We start from the raw sequence: 22,875 nt of genomic DNA, 5'->3' as shown, positions 1-22,875 counted from the left end.
AATGTTTGCTTAGGCAAAGTATTTTTATGTAAACTATGTTTATTTTAAGATGTAATTATTGAGTGGTAAAGTTTCATAAATCCATATTGTTTTGCAAATATAGTATTTTTGCACTCTCTAATTTAGTTGAAAGGAAAAAAATACATTGGCTTGTATCCTGATTTTCAATTCCTCTTTCATTCTACAAAATTAGAAAGTTCATGATTGTTTACAATCTCACTTGGTCCTCAAACTTTTAATAATATACTTTTCTTTAATAATTTTAATATGTTTGGATTTAACTTGAGCCGTTACATAAAACATTTTAGTCACATTTTAGTTTTGTTAATGGAGAAATACGAAACATATGTATTTTATGGCATGTGAACATACAGATTGTAAGATAAGTCTGCCTGCTGACTGCTGTCCTGTCTCTGGGTCTATCTAAGTATACCCCCGAAAGATGACAAGCCCCCAAGCTTTCACTGCTCTGCGAGTGGACTTGCATGATTCTCCCGCTCCTTGACTAGACCCTTTGTGTATCAACTGTGATTATCTCAGCAGGCCTGAGTTAGGTTCAGTACCTGCAGCTCTACCCTCTGGGAGCTGTGACCAGTGGTATATACAGAGGGACCATACAGCTTTTTCAAAACACAATATTCTTTATTCCTAACAGTAAGAACATTGCATAGTTTAAGAGAAGAAGGATTTTAAAACAATAGAACGATTGACATGCAGACCTATCTACCTTGAGCTTACTCAATGTTAGCCCAGCTTCTTCTGACTCCCTCTACAGACTTTCTATGTATATTGGTCTGTTTCCCCCAACAGACCCTTGATAACTGACACCTCTCTCCCCTACTTTATCCCCTGAGAGGAACTTTTTAAGTGTCCTTTTGCTGTTAGGCCCCCAGCCCTGGCAAAATAAGCCTTTTAACTTTGCTGGAACCAGGCAGGTAGACACTTCCCTGTTCCCTTAAGGATCCTTGCAGTGTTTTCCCCAGAGGTATCTGGTCTCTTGTCCAGGGCCGGCTCCAGGGTTTTGGCCGCCCCAAGCAGCAAAAAAAAAAAAAAAAAAAAGCCGTGATCGCGATCTACGGTGGCAATTCGGCGGGAGGTCCTTCGCTCCGAGCAGGAGTGAGGGACCGTCCGCCGAATTGCCGCCGAACAGCTGGACGTGCCGCCCCTCTCCAAAGTGGCCGCCCCAAGCACCTGCTTGGTAAGTTGGTGCCTGGAGCCGGCTCTGCTCTTGTCAATGTTTCATTTTCTGCTTGTTTTTCCTAATAGCCCCTTTAGGCTGAATGATGGAAACTTCCGTTACAGCAATTTGACATCATATAGCATACATGATATTCACAAATTAATATAGAGATGGCTCCACAACCATAGGCTGTGGACTATAATGCTAAAGTCAGTTATCAGTGTGCACTTTCATTATAAACAACATTTCATTATTAACTTGAAAAAAAAATCTTATTTGACTGAAGCTTCCTAATGTTCATGTTATGAGCCAAAGAGCAAATTCAAGCCACTTCTGTATAGTTGTGTGCTTTGGATTCTGATCTTTTATGTAAAATGGATTTGTAAAACATAATCAAGCCAGGCATGAAGACCTTAATGAGGACTACTGCTTTTTGCTGTTTTGAAACAAATGTCTTTTATATAATCCAGGAAATGATTTTTTTATAACTTTATGATCAGATTTTACTAGACAAATATGTTTGTACTTTGAAATCAAGAGAGCCTTGATCATTGGGGAAAATAATATTTAAAGAAAGAATCTGGGGTTTCTCCTCAAGGCCCCAAACCTGCACATGCTTAATTTTGTGCACATGAATAGTGCCTTTGGTTGCAATCTGGGAAGAAAGAGACCCAAGAAGAAAAAGAAGGGAAAGGAAAGGGGCTTAAGAGATAGAGGTCTTAAAAGCAGAGTAAGTACGAAGGGGGAGAGGGTAGTAGATAATATGGTGAAGAAAGTGGACCCTAATCAGAGAATAGGCTGTGATGAAAATAGACCTTGAAGGAACAATATGGATAGAAATCGACAGAAGGAGAAGGGTAAAAAGGAAACCACTTGAGAGATATAGTATGTTGTTGATATTTCTTGATTTAATTATGGTTAGTAGTTTGCATAATATAAAATAAATTATCACAGGCTTTGGCCTGGGATGGGTGACTGACACTTTTTGGGGTGCCCAGAACTGAGAGTCACCTTGTTGCTGCCTTGCTTTCAGCGAGAATACGACTTGCTGGTGCTTAACTGCCCCCTGACACCTCCAGTTTCTGAGGTCACATTTTTTCATCCTTGAGAGGCAGGAGGACCTTGTGTTGGCCAGTGGTGGCCTCTTAAGACAATTAAGCAGAGGCACGGCTAGGTTTCCAGTCTCCCTTAGTCAGAAGAATGGTGGCTATTATCTTTGATGTGAACAGCAAGAATCAGCAGGATTTAGTTAATGCTGTGTCAGACACGCAGAAAGGGATATGGAAATTACAGCAAAACCCTTTGGGAGGAGAGATTGTACTTCATTTTCATTTTATTATAAATCTACCTACCTATAATGTCAGCAAATAATTACTGCATTTTAAATATCTTAAACTACTAATCTGTTTAGGATTTAAATTCTGAGTGGTGAAAGTTTTAATTAGTCTAAACACTGGAAAATAAAAAAGCAATGCAAGTTTTAAGGAGCATGCTCTGCTTTTAACCAGTTACTTTACTTGGTATTGATGAGATGGTTCTCCTGATGTAATTACAAGCTATGATCCACAGGAAAATCCATGTGCACATATGCTGTTTAAGTAAAATTGCTCTTGTAATGTGTTTTATGATAAGACTAGCCTTGGAGCCTCGAAAGTCTCAAGGAAGCTTATTTTGTTTACATATTATAAATGTGTGGGAGAGTTCTGTACAACATACATATTAGCAATAGGAGGTTGAGGATGCTAGTCCTCACAAGAACCAAACATTAAGTTCTGAGGCCTGGCCAACACCTAAAACTTGGGTTGACCTAGGCATATGGCTCAGGGCTGTGAAAAATTTCATGCCCTACATGACATAGTTAGGTCAACCTAACCCCCATTGTAGACCCAGCTAGGTCGACAAAAGAATTCTGCTACAACCTCTTGAGGTGGTGGATTTACAAGAGCGATGAAAAAACCCTTTCCATCTCTGTGGTGTCAACACTGCAGTGCTATAGAAGTGTAGCTGCAGCTGTGCCATTGTAGCACTTGTAGTGTAGCCATACCATGAGTGTCAACCTTAATTCTGAATTTATTGTGAAACTGGCTGGTAAGGATGCAAAGAGAGAAGTGGGTGACATCTCCCAGTATAATCAATTAGCTGTAGGATCTAGCCCCCCTTCCATAATGTAAGACCTTAGTGCCTGTCAGCATTCTAAATGGTGCTCTGTTTCTGTTATACAAGTCTGTGGGATCTTTATTTTTTTAATTTATTAAAATTATAATTAGTATAGGTTATCATCCGCTGTACTCTTAGTTATAATTAAAACCCGTGTTTTCAAATATTTTATGTTCATGGTGAAAATCAAATGTGTTATAGTTTATTCTTTGTGAAAATTGGTTCTTACCAGGTGAGACAGATGAGCTGTGCTAAAAATAGGTACAGTTTTCTTTTTAAAGTGGTCAAAATATTATTTCTTAATAATTAAGTGAATTCGGAACAGGAGGCTATGCAGGGACACTGCCTGTGCTAAGCCTATGTCTACACTACAAGCATTACTGCGGCATAGATGCAGTGGTGCAGCTGCACCACTGTAGCGCGTCTGGTGAAGACGCTCTATACCAACAGGAGAGAGCCCTCCCATCGGCATAATAAAACCACCTCCACGAAAGCTGGTAGCTATGTTGGCAGGAGCTCTCCCGTCAACATAGTGCTGTTAACACCGGTGCTTAGGTCAGTGTAATTTACATCACTCAGGGGTGTGGCTTATTCACACTCTGAGCGACATAAGCTATACCGACATAACCTGTAGTGTAGATGAGCCCGTAGACACTTGCTACATTGAAGGAAGGGGTTTTTCTGTCACTGTAGTAAATCCACCCCCTCGAGAAGTGGTAGCTAGGTCAATGGAAGAATTCTTCTGTCAACCTAGCAGTGTCTATACCTGGGCTTAGGTATAGACCCCTTGAACAACATGGCTAGGTCAACCTGAGTTTTAGCATGTACTTTCTTTGTAACAACACCATTAGTTAAGGAAGAGTGTGTCAGATCAAGACCTCAGTGTTGTTTAAATGTTCCCTATTTGTGTTTAACATTTTCCATGTGTCTTATACTAAACAAATCCCTAAATCGACTGTATATAAAGTTGCTGACTATGTTAATTACATTTAAACTATAACATTCATGCTTCATTTTTTATATTCTTGTTTCAGATGATTTTAATTTAAAAGGCCTTGAGGTTTTAATCTAATCCAATATTTTCCAGTATTAAAAAAAAATCCCAGTCTGTACAAATTTTCTCATATATTCCTTTGTTTTGCTGATTCAGTAGTTCCGTTAGTCTGGAAACCTTAAACTGAATGTTGTGGGACAGAGCTTGTGTAGTCAAATTTCAAACTTTTGGTGCTTTGATTCTAATCTTTAATGCCCATAGCAGCATTCATACCACTCAGATTAATTGTGCGCCAGGATTTCCATTATAAAACACTAAACTGTATATAAAGGGGCAACACTACATGTGTGACAGAGCTGTAACTCCTGCATAGGGTTACCATACGTCCGGATTTTCCCAGACATGTCCAGCTTTTTGGTCCTCAAATCCCTGTCCGGGAGGAAATTCCAAAAAGCCGGGAATATCCGGGAAAATAGGGAGGGGTCGTGGTGCTTGGATCCAGGCTGGAGCCGCTGGGGCCGGTGGTGCTCGGCCGCCGGCCGGCACCACTCGTCCAGGGCTGGGGCGGAGCCACTCGGCCGGAACCGGGGCCCGAGTGGAGCCGGGCCGGAGCTGCTGGGACCGGGGCTGGGGGTGCTCGGCCGCCTGCTGGTGCCGCTCAGCCGGGGCCGGGCCGGAGCCGCTCGGCCGGAACCGGGGCCCGAGCCAAACCGGGCCAGAGCCGCTGGGACCAGGGTTGGGGGTGCTCAGCCGGGGCCAGTGCCCCGGAGCTGATGTCAGCAGCGGCGACAATGGAATCTTGTCCCAACAGCAATCACTCATGACAGCACGGTGGTCAGGCTACACCTGAGTTGCTTTGTCTTGTCTAATAGACTTGTGCTTTCAGCATCCCAGAAGTACTAGTTTAGCATTTTATTGTGTCCTAAGTGCTAGAAAAAATATTGCTTCAATATTTAGTGTTGGTGACTGATTACTTATGGGAAATATTTCCCATTTCTTCACTTTTGTGCTCATTTCCATATCTGAGAAAATAAGCATTTTGTTCTTATTCAAGATCTTTTTGTTTTCAAGCTAATTTTTTAGTTATTCTTTCAAATTTAAATCCAAAATTCTAAGAACCTCTCTATTACCAAAGGTAGTTCAGTTATTTTTTCCTGTGTATGCAGTCTGTTTAATAGTTACATAATGGGGGGACGGGACGCATCCCTTCTTAGTCCCCCATACTTAAATTTACTGTTACACCTTTTATGTAGTGTTAATCTGTTGTTTTAATTTATCCACCAGATTTTCTACTTTTTAACTTCCTTGTAAGGTGATCACATTTTATATCCATCATTGCTATGGCGGCTTATGTGTTAGCAGATTTCCTGTTTATTCTTTCCTAAATTGCCATCATTAGACATTGTTTGGTTGATTCTGGATGTGGTAGGATTTTCACTTCCTGCTTCCTTCTCATTGTCACTCCAGGAAGTCATCCAGTGGGGATTAAATAAATCATGATTTGAGTCTTTGGGCCAGGTTCTACTTTCACTTATAACCAGACGACATTTATGATTTCAGTTGGGTTACATGGATATAACTGAAGTGAGAAATAGGCCCTTTTCCTTTAGATTTTGGCATTTGTGGGGTGAGGTGGGGAATAGGGGACGACTCTCCCGCCCCAGCCCTGGGGCAGCAGTGGGGAGAGACATCTCTCCCCCTGCCCCCTCAGTCCTCAGGGCTGTGGCGGCAGGGAAAGATTCTATTGAGGGGCTATTGAGATATTAATGCTTTCTATTCTGTTTCTAATCCAAACCACCTGAACTTCTCACAAGATCAGAGGATCACACTGTAAAGTTTCCGCATGTCCATAATTTACTAAAGAAGCCTCTCCAACACTTGAGAAAAATTATTTGGCAACAGAAAATTATACCCTTTGTTACTTCCAAACAAGATGCCAATAAGAGGCCTCCGCTGGAGTACAGTGTACAGTTCTGGGCTCCACACTTTAGGAAAGAGGTGGGAAAATTGGAGAGAGTCCAGAGGAGAGCACCAAAAATGATAAAAGATTGAGAAAACCTGACCAATGAGGAAAGGTTAAAAAATTGGGCATGTTTAGTCACAGAAAAAGAAGACAGAGGGGAGCTGATAAGTCTTCAAATATGTTTGAGAACTGTGATCAGTTGTACTCTGTGTCCACTGGAGGTAGGACAAAGAATAATGGGCTTAATCTGTAGCCCGTGAGAGAGAGAGATTAAGGTTAGTTAGACATTAGGAAAAACATTCTAACTATAAAGGTTGTTAAGCTCTGGAATTGCTGTAGGTTTTTAAGAACAGGTTAAACAAACACCGATCAGGGATGGTCTAGGTTTAACACTAACCTCCCTGTTTTGTCCTATGATTACAGGGGTATTAACAGGCCACTTCACCTGGAACAGTCCCCTAGAATATCTGTGGCATACCAGAGCACAGTCCAGACCTGCAACCGTGAGAGCCTTACAATGCCTTGTAGCTCCCACCTAGGCCACTCACAAACAGCCTTCCAGCAAGCAAGCCACATCCTGAGAGTGTGTGTGTGTGTATAAAACTGCAGCATACCAGCCACAGTTAGGTTACACCTGGCTCTGACCAGCCTTGCTCATAATGCAGAGTGACCCCAACACCGCCCCTAGTCCTGGATTTTCCCCAAGAAATGTATGTCTTGTACTGCCCAACCCTCTTGTAGACAGTAAAAATACTTTAAATGTTAGACCTTGAAGGAAATAATATGCCAGTTTATTATCTCAAATAGTTATTCAGACACTTCAGTTTAAACACACTTGATTAGATAAACCAGTAAAATAATTTTATTAACTACAAAGAGAGAGATTTTAAGTGAGTACAACTAATGAGGCATAAGTCGGATATGGTTATAAGATATTTACTAATGCCTAACAAACTCTATTACGTTCAAGCAAAGTTTTTCACCACATGCTCCAGCAGATTACTGGCCAAACTCTCAGGTCAGGAACCATCTCCCAGAGTCCAATGACTGCTTCCTTTGTCTCTTCAGGCTCAGTGAATGCAATGGGTAGGGAAAGAGAGGAGGGGTGCCTTGGGATGTTTGTCCCTCCTTTTTATAGTTTCTGTCCCCCTCTTGAAAAACATTTCCAGCTGAGAACCAGGATCCAAAGAGTCTATATGGCAGGATATTCCCTACTGGTGTTTTCAATTGTTTGAATTCCCTTTGGCTTCCCTTCCTGCTTAATGACTTTGTCTACTGCTTTAATGAAAATTAAGCAGAGCACACATTCCTTTATTTAGAACAGAATTGTTTACCAACTTTTGTTTGGGCTGGTCTGTGGGGTTTAGAACATGTATTAATTTTATAACTTCACATACAGTGTTGCCACACATATTTTATCAGGACAATATTGACCAGTAAATTGTAAGTTTTCAAATGATACCTTACAAGGCATACTTTGTTCAAAGATTATTACAGTAGTGTATAAGGTGTGAATACAGGGGTGTAGTCTGTTACAATGTGTTAACTACTTATACTAAACAATCTCTCCCACTTTGTATTTAGCTGTGACACTCTGAGTACCTTCCCCAAGAAGACTTGAAGAAGAGCAGTGTAGCTCAAAAGCTGGTCTCTTTCACCAACAGAAGTTGGTCCAATAAAAGAGAGCACCTCTCCCAACTTGTATCTCTAATATCCTGGGACCGATATGGCCACAACAACATTGCTAACAACTCTTTCTGTGGCCAGTAAAGGAGCTGCATAGCTTTGTCCCACCCACGTATCAGTCCGTTACATCCTTTTTCCTTTGTCACATCCTACTGTCTTCTCTCTCTTTGCTCCTGTATCCTTCCCCTGCTTGAGATGCTGCACCTTTTCCCACATTAGCCTTACTTTTACAGCTTTTCATGCACCTTCCTCTTTCTCTTCACATGGTATACTGCCACAACTAAGAGCAGTAGAGATGCTCAAGCTGTTGCAGCCTCAATATAAACTAGAGGGAACTGGACAAGATTTGGTACTCACTCCTCATTTTGGTCTACCAGGTCCCAGATTTTTTAATCTTCTAAACATGCTGGAAAGCCTGTCTTTTTTCTCTCTAAAGGTTGTTGAGCATAGCATGGGTGAGGTGGATATATTTATGGGCAGTCCTTCCCTTCTGTTGTGGTTTTAATTTACAAGATAGGCACCCAGACCACAGAATGGATGCCCATTATTATGTTTTAGAAATTTGAAGAAATAAATAAATACTTGACTAAAAGCATGCTTTTATTTTTCTTTGAGTGATGGTCCCTATTGTATTCCACTGAGGGTTTACACATGCACACAATGCGTCCGGAGCTGGAGAATCTGAAAGTAGTGTCAGTTGGTCAGCGCATGCACCGTGCTCGCCTCATGGTTTCATCTGAGGTGATAAAGGGTGGGGCAGACCGACATGTCTCCAGTTCCTTCTCACCACTGCATGGTCTGGGTTGGAACTATTAGTGTCCTCTTGCATGTGATGCACCTTGAAAAGTTATATATAGTTAGTTTTATAGTGTTTTTGTTTGTACTGCTTTTCATAGTTTTTAGGAGTACAATAGGGGGTTTGTTTCCCCGTAAATACCCTCTCCTTTCTACCTCCGTACCACATGTGGGTACTGAACTATGCCAAAGACCCCAGGCTTTAAAAATCTGTGCCTCCTGCCTGCGTTCCTTCTCGGTCAGTGACGGACATCAATGCTGTCTCTACTGCTTGGGAGAAGCCAACATTACACCCAGATACAGTATCTGCCAGTCCTTCCCCAGCCATATCTGAGAAGGTCAGGCTCTCTTCTCTGGAAGCACCTCATGGAAGCTGCCATGTGACATTTGGACCCACGTCAGGGAACCTCCCCTGTACATCAGCCTGAGACCACCAGGAGTGCACCTCTGCCTACGGTTTCCTAGTCTGGCACCAGCGGTACCACCACTATAATTTTAATTAATGGAGATATCCTATCTCCTAGAACTGGAAGGGACCTTGAAAGGTCATCAAGTCCAGCCCCCTGCCTTCACTAGCAGGACCAAGTACTGATTTTTGCCCCAGATCCCCAAGTGGCCCCCTCAAGGATTGAACTCACAACCCTGGGTTTAGCAGGCCAATGCTCAAACCACTGAGCTATCCCTCCCCCCACTATGGAGCCCATGCTGGTGGGTAAGGAAGCATACACATAAGCATAGCAGTAAATCTTCCTCCAAACCTAAGAAAAGGAATGCTCCTTCCATGAGTTCCAGTCATGGGGAGAGAGCACACTCTGTAAAGCGCACAAACACAAGAAGAGGCCGCACAAGCCGCCGGATCTGCTGGTACCAGGTACCAAACCGCATACACCATCAACATTGGCACCCCATAAAGTACAAGATTTGCGCACTCCGGGAAGGACCACCAATCTGATACTGGTTCCAGGTACAGAGAAAGTACCCTGAACACCAGGGAGCTAGGGAAAAGTGCCAGATCCCCAGGAAGTGTTTGCCCTGGGAGAGCTGAGGTCTCCACAATTTCAGGGACCTTCCACTTCTTGGGAGACGATATCTGCCACTCAGGACATGCCACAGATGAGGCACCCCTCACCCCCTGCTCCAACTGTGTCCAAGTTTTCATCTTCGCAGGAATCGAATGAAGGGCAGGGACCACCCATCCCCTACTGCCACTACGAGTACCCAAAGAGGCCACCTACATCATGGCAATATCTTCCAGTCCTGCAGCCATGGAGCCACTGGTCCCCCCACCATGTGGCCCACTGCAGCACCTCCAGCTCCATCATGCTGGCCCTATTGGGGAGCCAGGCCCCAATACCCCACCTTCAGAACCTACCCGTTCCATGAGGGAAACTTCACTTGCCTCCCCATCTCAAGCACCTTCAAGTAGATGCTCAGAGCTGATGATGAAAGAAGAGCCGCTCAGTCGAGTTCTGATGGTACCACTGGAGCAGATTCCCATAGTCCTCAGCAGTGACTTTAGCATTCTCCTCTCCCCCAAATGACTTCCACCAGTTCCAGGAGATAAAGAGTGGCAAGAGAGCTTCCCCTGGAGAAGATCCAGGACACTCAGCATAAGCTCCTGGACAGCCTTCACTCATCAACGCCGGGTAGAGATGCTCTGCCAATCAACAATGCTATCCTCGAGCCAGCTACAATAGTTTGGCAATGGCATACAGCCGTCATATGTACACCTATCCCCAAGAGGTCAGAAAAACGCTATTATGTACCAGCTAAGGGGGTCTGAGTTTCTTTTCTCACACGACCCCTCTCCCCCAATTCACTTGTGGTCTGGGAGCAAAGGAACGGTCCAGACAGCAACACCCACACTCCACTCCATCCGATAAGGAGGGCAAGCATTGGATTTTTGGGGTCACAAGGTCTTCTCCTCAGCCAGCCTTCAATTCAGGATTTCGAATGATCAGGCATTACTTGCAAGATATGATTTCCTGAATTACAGCAAACTGGAGGAATTTGTTGAAAAACTGCCGCAGCAAGACCAGGCCCGCTTCCAGGTAATCTTAGAGGAAGGGAAACTGGTGTCAAGGACATCGCTTCAATCAGCTTTCAATGTGGCAGATACTTCATCTTGCTCTATGGCTACGGGCATAGTTCTGTCATGGGAATTGTGGCTCCATGCCCCTGGTTTCTCCAGGGAAATACAAAATACCATTGAAGACCTCCCTTTTGATGAATCAGAGCTTTTAAACCAGAAAACGGATGATTCCCTCCACACCCTCAAGGATGCAAGAGCTACACCTCATTCCTTGGATATTTACACACCTGTGCGAAAGTGTAAATTCGCTCGCCATCCATACAACGTTACAGGACATCCCAGATTTTACATCAGATACCTTACAAACCACCATGGAAGCATCAAAAGATTCAAAGATCTCACCCTCTGGGTCCACCTTCACAGCCTTCCTCTTCCCACATGCAGCTCTCACAGAAAAGATATTTCTTAGAAACTCTAGAGAACTGTCAACCACCTTGTCTACTGCCATACAACCATCCCACTCCCCTTGGGGGTCATCTAGCACTCTTTTTTTCCAGCTTGAAGTTGCAATAACAACAGACAAATGGGTGCTAAATGTCATCCACCATGTCTATATGGTTGAGTTCAGCATGCTACCTCATCCACAGGTCCCTCCACCCCCCGCCATGTCTCCTCAGGGAACACTCTCATACCAGCATTCTCACTCAAGAGGCGAACTCCTTACTACAAAGAGGAGTGAAAGAGCAGGTTCCTCCAGAATATCAAGGGGCGGGGTTCTATTCAACTTACTTCCTGATACCCAAAAAGAAAGGCGGGTGGAGGCCAATTCTGGACCTCCACCTTCTCAATCACTTCATCTGCAAGCCCAAGTTTTGTATGGTCACACTAGCAGCGATCATCCCACTAGAAGGCAAGTGGTTTACAGCTCTTGCTATGCAAGACGCCTGCTTTCACATGGACATTCATCTGGCCCACACATGGTTCCTGAGGTTCACAATCAGCTCACATAATTTTCGTACAGGGTTCTTCCATTTGGACTCAATGCTGCTTCCCAAGTCTTCATCAGGGTTTTCTCCGTCATGGCAGCTTACATCAGGCATTATGGGGTCCTTGTATTCCCATATCTTGAAAACTGGCTCCAGGTGGCACAATCCAGATGCGAAGCCCAAGCTTCAACTTCCATGTTAGTTGGCCTCCTTTCTTCCCTTGGAATCAGCATCAACATTAAAAAATCAATCTTGGAACTGACACAATCCCTAGACTTCATAGGGGCCTCTGTCCACTCGGTCATAGCACGAGCCTACCTACTGCGGGACAGGTTCCAGGCTCTGCAAGAGCTCGTAAACCACGTAATCAACAATCCATCTGTCCCAGCCAGGACTTGACTATCCCTCCTTGGCCACATGGTCCCATGCATGTACGTCACCATCTTCGCTTGGCTCCATCTTCGCTGCGTCCAGGTGTGGCTCCAGATGGTTTACTCACCCAAACCTCATGCTGACAGCCCCTCCCCCCCAAGTACTCTTTTCCCATCACTGATGAACGGACCCATGCCAGGTCTGTGTAGGGGTTCTCCCATTCTCCCCTCCTCCCTGAATAAGACGATCATCACCAATGCATTACTTGTAGGCTGGGTAAAGCACATGGGCAAATTACATGGTGCAGGGAACATGGACTCCTTGGGAATCCATGATGCACATCAACATTCTGGAACTGCAGGCTGTAAGGAAGGCATGCCAAGCATTTCTCCCATTCACCCGTTCCCATCATGTGCTTATTATGTTGGACAATGTTGCCACCACTGTTTGGTACATCACCAAACAAGGGGTCAAACACTCGACCGTTCTATGTTTAGAAGCAATCAACCTCTGGAATTGGTGCATCGCACACCATATCCTCTTATCTGCAGCATATCTCCCGGGGATTCAGAATGTGATTGCAGACTTGCTGAGCAGGCAGTTTGTGATCGACCACGAGTGGGAACTCCACGATTCCATGGTGTGACACATCTTTGACCAGTGGGGGACTCTGACCAGAGACCTCTTTGCCTCCCCTATCAACTGCAAATGCAGCACATGCTGCTCCAGTGGGTGGTCTCCACTCTCAGGGTGATGCTCTCAAGCTGCTCCAGTGGGTGGTCTCCACTCTCAGGGTGATGCTCTCAAACTCCCCTGGTCAGACCAGATCAACTATGCCTTCCTTCCTCTCCCACTCCTACCATGAGTACTCCACAAGATCAGATGAGCAAGAGTCATCCTGCTCGCCTCCGACTGGCCCAGACAGTTCTGGTTTCCCAACCTCCTTTGTATGTCCGCCCATCCCCACCTTCCCCAATCTACTGACACAGCATGATCAGACATCCCAATCCACCAGCGCTTCACCTCAAAACATGGTATTTGGATGGGCATCTTCTTTAGAATGGGCGTGTTCTTCAGAAATGCAAAACATCCTCTCCAGCAGCAGGAAAGAATCCACTAGGGGTTGTTACTGGGCCAAGTGGAAATGCTTTACCTCCTGAGCCCAATAAAAGGGACTTTCCCAAGAAGCAGTGGGGATTCCCCACCTCCTGTCACTGAAGACATTAGGTCTCTCCCTCAACTTTCTCAAGATCCACCTAGTGGTAATTAGTGCTTTCCACCCCCCTGTGGAAGGACATTCTCTCTTTATACACCTGTTGACTGCAAGATTTTGGAAAGGCCTCATCAGAACCTTCCCACCCATAGAATCCATCACTCCCCAGTGGGACCTCAACCTAGTTCTATCCATACTAATGAAACGGCCCTTCGAACCACTGGCATCATGCTTTATAGCCTTCCTTTCCACAAAGGCCACCTTCCTTATTGCTGTCACTTTGGCGAGACGGGTCAGTGAACTTGGGGCCATGATGGGTTTCTCCTTTCACAACTTTCCATACAGATAGTCTCCTTGTGCCTGCATCCCAAATTTTTGCCAAAGGTCATTTCCCAGTTTCATGTTAATCAATCCATTCACTTTTTCTTCCCAAAGCTGCACAACTCTGAAGAAGGACGACAACTCCACTCCCTCGATGGGACAAGACCAATCAGGAAATCCCCCAGACTGTTTGTTAGAATAGCTGAAAGAATTAAACGTCAGGCACTCTCCACACACACACTCTCCAAGTGGATTTCGGGGTGCATTACACTCTCTCAATTATCTGGTCTGCGGGCCCATTTTATGAGAGCTCAGGCTTCAAATATGGCCTCCTTCCATGATGTACCACTCTAGGACAGGTAGAGCAGCTACAAGGAGATCAGTACACACAATTGCTACACATTATGCCTTGGTGTAGGACTCAGCGGCAGCTGCCTTCTTCAGTCCAGCTGTCCTTTGCTTAACCCTTCCATCTTCATCCTTGCATCCTCCTCTGACTTAGATACTGCTTATTAATCACCCTCAGTGGAATACAATAGGGACCCATCCTTGAAGAAGAGGAGGTTACTTACCTATAACAGGAGGTTCTTAAAGATATGTAGTCCCTATCTGTATTCTACTTCCTGCCCTCCTTCCCCTCTGCACAGATCTGTTGGATTTGCAGTGGAAAAGGAACTGGAGATGCCCTTTATCACCTCGGATGAAACCATGAAGCGAGCCAGGGCGCATGCGCGGACTAATGGACATTACTTTCAAATTCTCTGGCTCCAGACACATGGTGCAGGGGTGTAAACCCTCAACGGAATACAGACAGGGACTACACATCACGAAGAACCTCCTCTTTTAAATGCAAATTTAGTCTGACTCTGGAGTGTTACCAAGCTTCCCCACAATTTAAGATGTTTTAATGTCAAGGAGAGAAATAGCTTCCAGTTTTGGCCCGTCATTCTAGAAGAGAAATTCTGTTATTTACATTTTATTGTGTTGATGCTCACATTTTAAGTATCAAGAAAAGATGAAACATTAAAACATGTTTAATAAACAAATGATCTGAGTAACCAACAACGAAATTAATACATTTTGTTGAATTTTCTTTCTTTTGGAGATTCACTACTGGGAAAAAAAAGGAGCTGTGATGGACATGCCAACAAACTGAGTATATTAATGAAGGTTTTGTTTTGTACATTTAATATACATTTTGCTCTTACATACATCTGATTTTGTCTAAACATTATTAGAGCTTTGCAATACACTTCAGTATAAATTTAGCACTTTTTAGTCTTTGTCTTTAATAGTTCTTAAGACCAATCGTAACTGGAAAAAAAGTATATTCTGAAGCCAGTTTGTATAGTTACCACCTTTACTGCGTGGTTATATTCTTATTTCCCTTTTTATTAACAGGCCAAATATCAGGATATTGTAACACTTCCTGAAGGACCGTCTGGAGATTACCTGGTTATAAGGAGCCCTGACCTTTCTGGGTAAGACAATTTCAAGATGCTTATTAGTATCTGTATTTAAAAAGAATTGAACAAAACCTGAAATTTGAGTTAATTGTCTCTAGAGCTGGAGATAAATCCAGCAAGAACTGTTTTTCAGTTTCACCTTTACACATTGAAAGGTAGTTTAATCTCAGAATTACACTGTTTATTTTATAAAGAAAAGTCACCTATCACCCTAGTGTATACCATGGGGTTGTGTGATGCTTTTCATAGATGCAACACATACAAAAATCTTGGGAGATGAAGCAAAGAGCATGTGGCGCAAGCCATTTCACTGTGGCCTTTCTGGGGATGACAACTATATGTTGCTAATTTATAGAGCCCTTAAAAAAAATATACAGCATAAAAGAGAGAGACAGAGATGGTAGGAGGCTCCAGTAGAATTTTAGATTTTGAATTACATTTTAAATAAGTTATACTAGTATTAGACTTCATCATAATCAGTTATAGTTGAAAACATCTCTGTTGCAATGTATTCCATTACAAATACTGTTTGTGAACCAGGGGCTGAATCCTGCTCATCTCATTGATGACGGTAATTCAATTCAGTCAATGGAGCCGTGTCAGTAATGTGAGCAGGATTTGGCCCCAATTCTGTACATTTAAGAGCTCTAAGAGTCCAGATGGGCCAAGGAAGCAGTTTCAAATCTCTTTGTAGCCCAAGTTCAAAGTTGGATTCAGTGCTGGGTAAAATCTAAGGTGTTCCCCTAAGATCTTAGCTCAAGACACTGGAAATCTCATATAATACCTGCTCTTGTAACATTTCTAATGATCTGGTACAAAATTCCTGCAAGGCTGATTGCATCAATCCAGAACCAGGAAGTAGGTATCTTCCACTATGGGACTGACCCACAAACAAACCCAAAATGAAAGGTTTGGGACCCTAAAATTCAAATCAAAAACATGCCCCTGCCACACATTATACCTTAAAGTGGAAGTGTCTCAAATTAGAGGTTGCAGTTTTGTTCCATCTTCGTTCTCTCCCGTGATACCCTGCCACAGTTGTGGTCAGAAGAGATACTGAGGCTAGATCCCTATTGCTATAACAGATGGGGCAGTTGGCAGGAATTCTCCACGGGGGCCTGGGATTCAGCAATGTCTTCCTGACCCTGGTCTGAGTGGTCCAGATTTGCCAATTTTCGATGTCATGCTGCAGGGCCTGTTTGTTTCACCTCGTGCACAAAGAGTTAGGAGGGTCTGAGGAACAGGTGATGTGTGGGGGTATCAGTATTTCATTGTGCTGTTGCTCAGTAGGAGGGGTAAGCTGCTTGAATTACATTTTGCTTTTGTAATAGTGAATAATTGATAGGGTCCTCAGAGGATGTGTGAGTGTTTATTACTTCTAATGCAAAAGAAGTAAATAATGGTCACTATGATTATTTGAAACATAGTTTTTCCCTCAGTTTATGAAAGTGATAAGGCATTAATTTGCTAACTTATACAGGGAAACCAGAACTACACGAAGTTGGAGGTGATCATTTCCCCTGTCCTCCAATCTTTCTCATTATACTACATTTAGATTTACCCAATCTTCTTTATTAGTTACTCCTGGAGGAATTCTGTGCCTAAAAATTCTGCACATATTTTAATTTGTCAAAATAACATCAGTTTCAATTATTTTGGTAATTTATTTCAAAATATCTGTCAGCAACTATGCCTGTTACAATACAGACAATGAAAAATGATCATTGACAAATAGATTCCTTACTAGGCATATAAATACAGAATTTTGAGTAATGCATTTAAACTACAATACATAACTTTATTTCCCACCCCCACCCCCCTCAGAAGCAGTGCAAAGGTTTGGGGGAGTCAGGTGTAATGGAGGAGCTGAGGAGCCTGGAAGCGAACCTGGAGGGTTGTTGGGAGCGACTGTTAGGGAGCTGCCCCCATACAGACCCTGGCTGACCCCTAACCTTTCCCATTCAGTCAGGCACATCTGCCTGTCCCCATGTACCCCCTGCACTCATGTGTGTCTGTGCTCCCACTCAGCCACCCATGTGGTCCTGCACCCCCTCAGGCAGCCCCCTCCCCCATCCTTGTGGCCCTGTGCCTCCACTCCCAATCAGCCCCTGCCCCAATCTGCCCTCCCCTACTAGCCCTTATGAACCCCAGTCTGTGACCCCCCCAGCAGCCCCATGCTGTCTGTCCCCCTCTATCCTGACCTGGCTCTACTGCCTTCAGGAAGGCAGCCTCTTCCCTTCCCTATTGCAGCTGGGGATAGCCCAGAAGCAGCTGCTCTGTTCTAGCTCCACTGTGGCCCCTGGTGAGCAAAAGATGTAACTGCAGCAACTTTCTGACAAGTTATTTTCTGCAGGAAAACAATTATGCATTGAAGAAAACTTTAGCATAGAAAAATACAAGCTACTTTTGTGCATTATTATTAAATAAGGTGCTTCCCAATATGCATGATACAGGTTTGAGTTAATGATTGTTTGGAAAATATATGTGGATGAAGAAGGGAAAGTTACACCTGTCCTGGATCTTCTGCCTAGAATACCAGTGCAAGGTAATGTGTCTGTAGTATATTTTAAATGTGTTTTCCCTATTACTGACTTTAAATAGTTTGTGTCCTGGACTCTCAATATAGCGCATGTTATTCAGAGTATGTCATACTTTGCTCATGCTCTAACTTGTGATGTGTGGCAGATCTAGCAGAACCTATTTTGACTGGTATTGTAGGAATGGCTGCAGACATGAAAGACCTGGCATTTTATTAGACCAGTGCATCAGTTTCAAAAACATTTGTATCATCCTAATAGGCATAAACCTATGTCTACTAAGTGTTCCCTGTTTTAAAAATGTGCTTGGTATGTAATGGTAATGCTTTTTGAAAGTAATGACAGCTCAGACCAAGAACAACTTTTGTTAACCTAGAGTCTGAACATTTCACCCCTGACCCCTTAAAACAAATTCTTGTCAAAGCTCAATTGGGGGGGGGGGGGGAGAGGAGAGGGAGTTCATCTAGCTTGCTGTGCTGCTTTAACTTCTCCAACAAATAACTGAAACTTTGGGCTTTTTAATTAGTTTTGCTCTCTCATACCAAATTTGTGTTAGAAAAAAAAATGTATGATCCCCTGACAAGTTTAGTGGCATTATTGTGTATTGCAGGGCATGGTGGAAATGTCAGTCAAAGAGAAGCAGCCTGTTTTCTCTGCTACCTATTTTATATGCCACTGGAGTCTGTCTCACTGAAGACACATTCCAAAAACATTTGATGGAGCTGCTTTGTGTTTGTAAATCTAACTGCCTTTGACTGTTAGACAGGTATTTATTTATACAGTGACTGTAATGTGTTACAGTACTTCCTCCTCTGCCTCAATTGTACATAGCTTCTACCTGCTTAATATCAGTCAATTTGGAAGCATGAGCTATCTGAAATCTGATGGCAGCACATTTGGTAGAGGAAAGGTTTGTGATAGTTGTCCAGAAACCACAATAATACTTTGTCAGGCTCTGTAGGGGTGTCTAGGAAGCTTGAGGAGATGCTGCAGCTTCCACACGCTATGTTTATTTTGTTAATTCATAGTGATAAAGCAATTTGTCTTAATGAAACATGAAAATTATTCAGATATGACCCCTTACTGCAAAGCAAGAAGTTCAGAATCCCTTTTCCTTGTAAGGGTATTAACCAAACAATTTTTAGTTTACATTCCACTGCTGTTCTAAAGCTTGAGAATAACCAGTCTGTTTTTCTAAAGACGGAGGCAAACAACTGGATACATAATTATTCCAAGCTTAATCTTGATGTATAAATTAGTCTAACAGAAATAAAGCAAAGGCTTCAAACCCCTTATTCAAATGATTAGATTAAGTGGCAAAGTGTGGAACTTACTTGTTCCTAACTCAAGCTGCTTGGCAGAGGGGTTAAATAATTCCAGTTACATTTTCCTAAAAAGGCACATGAGCCCAGTACTGTCGTTTTAACTAGGTTTTATGCCCCAGGACATTTGCTGTAGTTAGGACTTACTTGTATTTAATCTTTTCTTTTCTTGCAGCCCTGCAGGATAAGAAAGCAGCTGTTGAAAATGGACCCCAGTGCTTCAGAAATATGCTCCTTTTGCTGGGGATTGAGGCCTCCATTGAAAGTCTGATCAAATCAGTTGGCATGAAGAAATGAATACCACTTACAAAACTTATAACTGGTAGAAATTTGGAAATTCTTTTAATTGATATTGAGTTATGCAGTCTATAATTTTATTGAATATAAACATTAAGTTATTTTCCATTTAAAAACCATACCCATAAAACATGCTATCTGTACAATTATGGCACGTTATATATAAATTGTCATGACATGAAAAATAAATACAGCAATTTAAATACAAAAATGCCAAATAAAATAATTACAGAGTGAATTTCATTATAAATTTAAATTTCTGAATTAATGTACCAGAGTGGTTCTTCTGTCCTTAACATTTTCTAGAACAGGTTACAGAAACATGTGCTGTCAAATTCAAGTCAATAAAAAGTGGACGTTTCATTTCACAGCTCTATACAAAAAGTACAGTGATTTTAAACAGAGAGAACAGTGACATTGAAAGCAGAATAAAGTTGTATTTAAATATTCCTTCTACTCAATTAAGATAGAAGTACAGAAATAAATGATCAATACAGCCAAATTTAAGTTTGTGAAGAATAGTCGGATGGTTAGAAATCAATTTTGTGAATGCTAGTGAAACAGTACAGCTGCTGCTTTTTCTATAATGTCGATGCAGAATAGACATTACTACTTTCAAAGTGTTGCACTTTAATTACTGTTTATCATGGTTTGGTTTCAAAGCACTGAAAGCTTGCACCATCACTGAGGAGTATTGTCAACTTGATACTTTACACATGGCAAATAAATATGAAGCAGTTTCAAGACATTTCTTGCAACCTCATTATGCCCATCAGTTATTTTAGTATTAGCTCACTTGTAAATGTCTAGCATTTCTCAAAGGGGGAAAACAGTCAATTTTGCACTGGCGCTTTAAAAGTACTGCAATAGCCAGCGAGTTTCCATATAGTTAAGTGACCTCCTCATTTTACTTTTGGAGGCATTTAAACATTGGGAAAGCGATGGCAGGCAAGCTCAAAATTAATTGCTGATACCTTAAAAATGGTGTACTTGCATATATGTTGGGAGTAAATATTTTTCTGGGCTCAGGGGCCAAAAAGGCTATAATTTATGTAAACAGAGAACTCTCTTGCTAAGTAGTTTCAATTAAGAGTTCTTCTGCAAACTCAAGTACATGATTCTGTAAGTATGCATACACAACTACGATCTGGTGTACATTTTGATGGAGCAAGCAGTGTACACACATTTACATGCACACGTAAAGCAGAGTAAGGCTGGTAGATCTTGGATTAGACCTGCCTGTTTTAAAACAGTAAGCTTGTCAGTCATTACCAGAAAATATCAATCATCTATTTTGTCACTCAGTCTGTTCTGGCAAGGAATAACTGAACTGAAGCACCAATGTGTGTGGCTTGATTCAGTCTTCCTACCCCCACAGAACGAGCACGTGGTTGAGCAACAGAAGGCATTAAATGCTGCCAGACTGCAGTTTATTTCAGACATAGAAAAGGTTGTTTTGGGGTTCTGCTGCTAAGCAGGCAGAACTAACTAATACTACTACATCCATTTCACTATTTTTGTGTAATCCTGATTTTGTGCCAGCGAGTTTCCTCTTTAAAATACATATGGCAGCAAACTACAGTTAGATGCTTCCTGCATGTACATGGAAACTGAACTATGGTGTGTACATACACCAAGAGTGGAAAGTTACAGCATAAACCTGACCACAGTAAGTTTTTTTTTTCCTGCTGTAGATAACTCATCATCATTTTGACTAAAAATGACCAGCCCCTTTGAATTAAATGTGACTTTTCTTTTAATTCTCTGCTCAGAAGGTGATATTATTACAACACTGCAGCTAGCCACACAGCAAACTGCAATAAATCAACAACTAGGTCAGACTGCTGTGGATATAGCAAGTCTAATCTAAAGAGCAAACAACTGCACCCCAGAAAGGCACATTACTAACTGGTGGTAGATTTAGTGGATCAAAGTAACATGGTTCACTTCTAAGTGTTAAGCAATACTGCTGTATAAATAAGTTTTCATTAAGACTATCACCACTCTGGGCCCAACTGTCAAACGGGCCATGGTTTCACAGAATTGTACATTGGGTCCTGCCAATGAACACGGCGCCATTTTTTATGAAAGCCAATACTCTGAAGAAGTTCAAATAAAATACAATGAAACAAAGGGCACTAGATTCAAGCTCCCAATATAAATCTACTGTACTACTTTATAGGGAGAGGTAAGTCCTTGTTAAGACAACCTCCATATTTTGAAACTTATTACCATTACATACCTACTGTATACAGATAGCAGCATTTCAAGATGGGCTTGAATAACATCTCCTTGTACAGTCTTAGGGTATGAGAGCCCCAAAGAAATGTAAAGAAAGCTTTTCAACAGCTAAGAGAACCTGTAGTTCATTATACCACAATACCCACATTTCTGAATACATAGTTTCATCCCACTGTTTTTGATCTAGTTGAACCTGTTTCACTTTTAAACTTCACAAGAATCAGGGAATAGCACCTCATCCACACAAATCATCTCCAGCTTGGCAGAATGTGTTTAACTTGTTACCACACAAACTAAAGCCACTGCTAAATGTTGGTACAAAGTTAACTGACACCCACCATCAAGGAAAAGTCACAACCTACGATTACAATGAACTTTACAAGATAAAGCTGATACCATCTGTCAACCCTTTTCTCAAGAAAATGTCATTGCAGTCACAGCCTGATTCAAGAGCAGCCTTTGCTAGCTGCTGTTTAATGCACAAAAAAGTTGAGAAGCATCTGATTTAAGTCCAAAATCACATGGACAAAAATTGAGTATACGATTCCTATAGCTAAATTTGAATTAGGAAAGAGCTAATTCCTGATTCACTAATTTAGCAGGACTAGCTCGGTGTGGACCATTGGATCAAAGCCTGATATGTTCAACCAGCAAATAATTAAAAATCAAGGCTGCTTCCCTAGTAAAATCCCTAACCCTTAACCCCTTATTTTGTGAATTTCTACTTACATTTATACAAATCGTTACAGAAAGCTTTTTCAGACTGATCACAACACTTTTGGAAGCAGAGTCTGGAGTTCTCAATTTCACTCACTCTGCTTAAAATAGATTTGCACTAACATGCGAGCTCTACCTAGCCAGCACCAAAGAGCAATTATACAATTCAGTAGTGCGTTTTGTTTTTTAAACATTAAATTACATGGGCAGCAATTTATTTTGAATTAAGTTTAGTGCATGTTTAATGTGCTTAGTGCGGCTTAATTTTAAATTTGGTTTTATTAATGCAGGGAGTGGAGGGTTTGCTTTTGTTTTAAAATATTGAGTGTTAAAATGCACAAGGTGCAAGGCCATCCTGTAATTCTCATGTTAATGATCAGGCTTTCTGCATTAGTGCAATGTATCTGGAAATTCCTAACTCTGCACTGAAGAATAAATGAGAATTAATCCAGAACATTTCATTCGGTGCTTCACATAGTAGTCATTCAATTTTAAGAACATGGACTTAAACCTCAAGTTGATTTGTCATGTTGTTGCAGGGTATGGCACACATCTGTTCTGTAATATTGAATACATTCCTTCAGATTAAGTTTATA

At 42.1% G+C, this 22,875-nt stretch overlaps 1 protein-coding gene across 3 annotated transcripts in view; it reads left to right on the top strand.

The window, feature by feature from the left end:
• The window catches only part of CENPP (centromere protein P), a 362,315-nt gene extending 342,584 nt beyond the window's left edge, over positions 1-19,731 (top strand). For all 3 annotated transcript variants that reach the window (XM_065408730.1, XM_065408728.1, XM_065408729.1), the window contains 3 exons: positions 15,101-15,180; positions 17,619-17,710; positions 19,200-19,731. In XM_065408730.1, coding sequence (XP_065264802.1) covers positions 15,101-15,180; positions 17,619-17,710; positions 19,200-19,321 — 294 coding nt within the window. In that variant the 3' untranslated portion in view covers positions 19,322-19,731. The remainder of the gene's footprint in view (positions 1-15,100; positions 15,181-17,618; positions 17,711-19,199) is intronic.
• The last annotated feature ends 3,144 nt before the right edge of the window (positions 19,732-22,875 follow it).

This window comes from Emys orbicularis, chromosome 7, assembly GCF_028017835.1.
Source record: "Emys orbicularis isolate rEmyOrb1 chromosome 7, rEmyOrb1.hap1, whole genome shotgun sequence".
NCBI classification, from domain to species: Eukaryota; Metazoa; Chordata; order Testudines; family Emydidae; genus Emys; species Emys orbicularis.
Note: the sequence above shows the minus strand (reverse complement) of the source record. Positions and strands in the feature narration are given on the sequence as shown.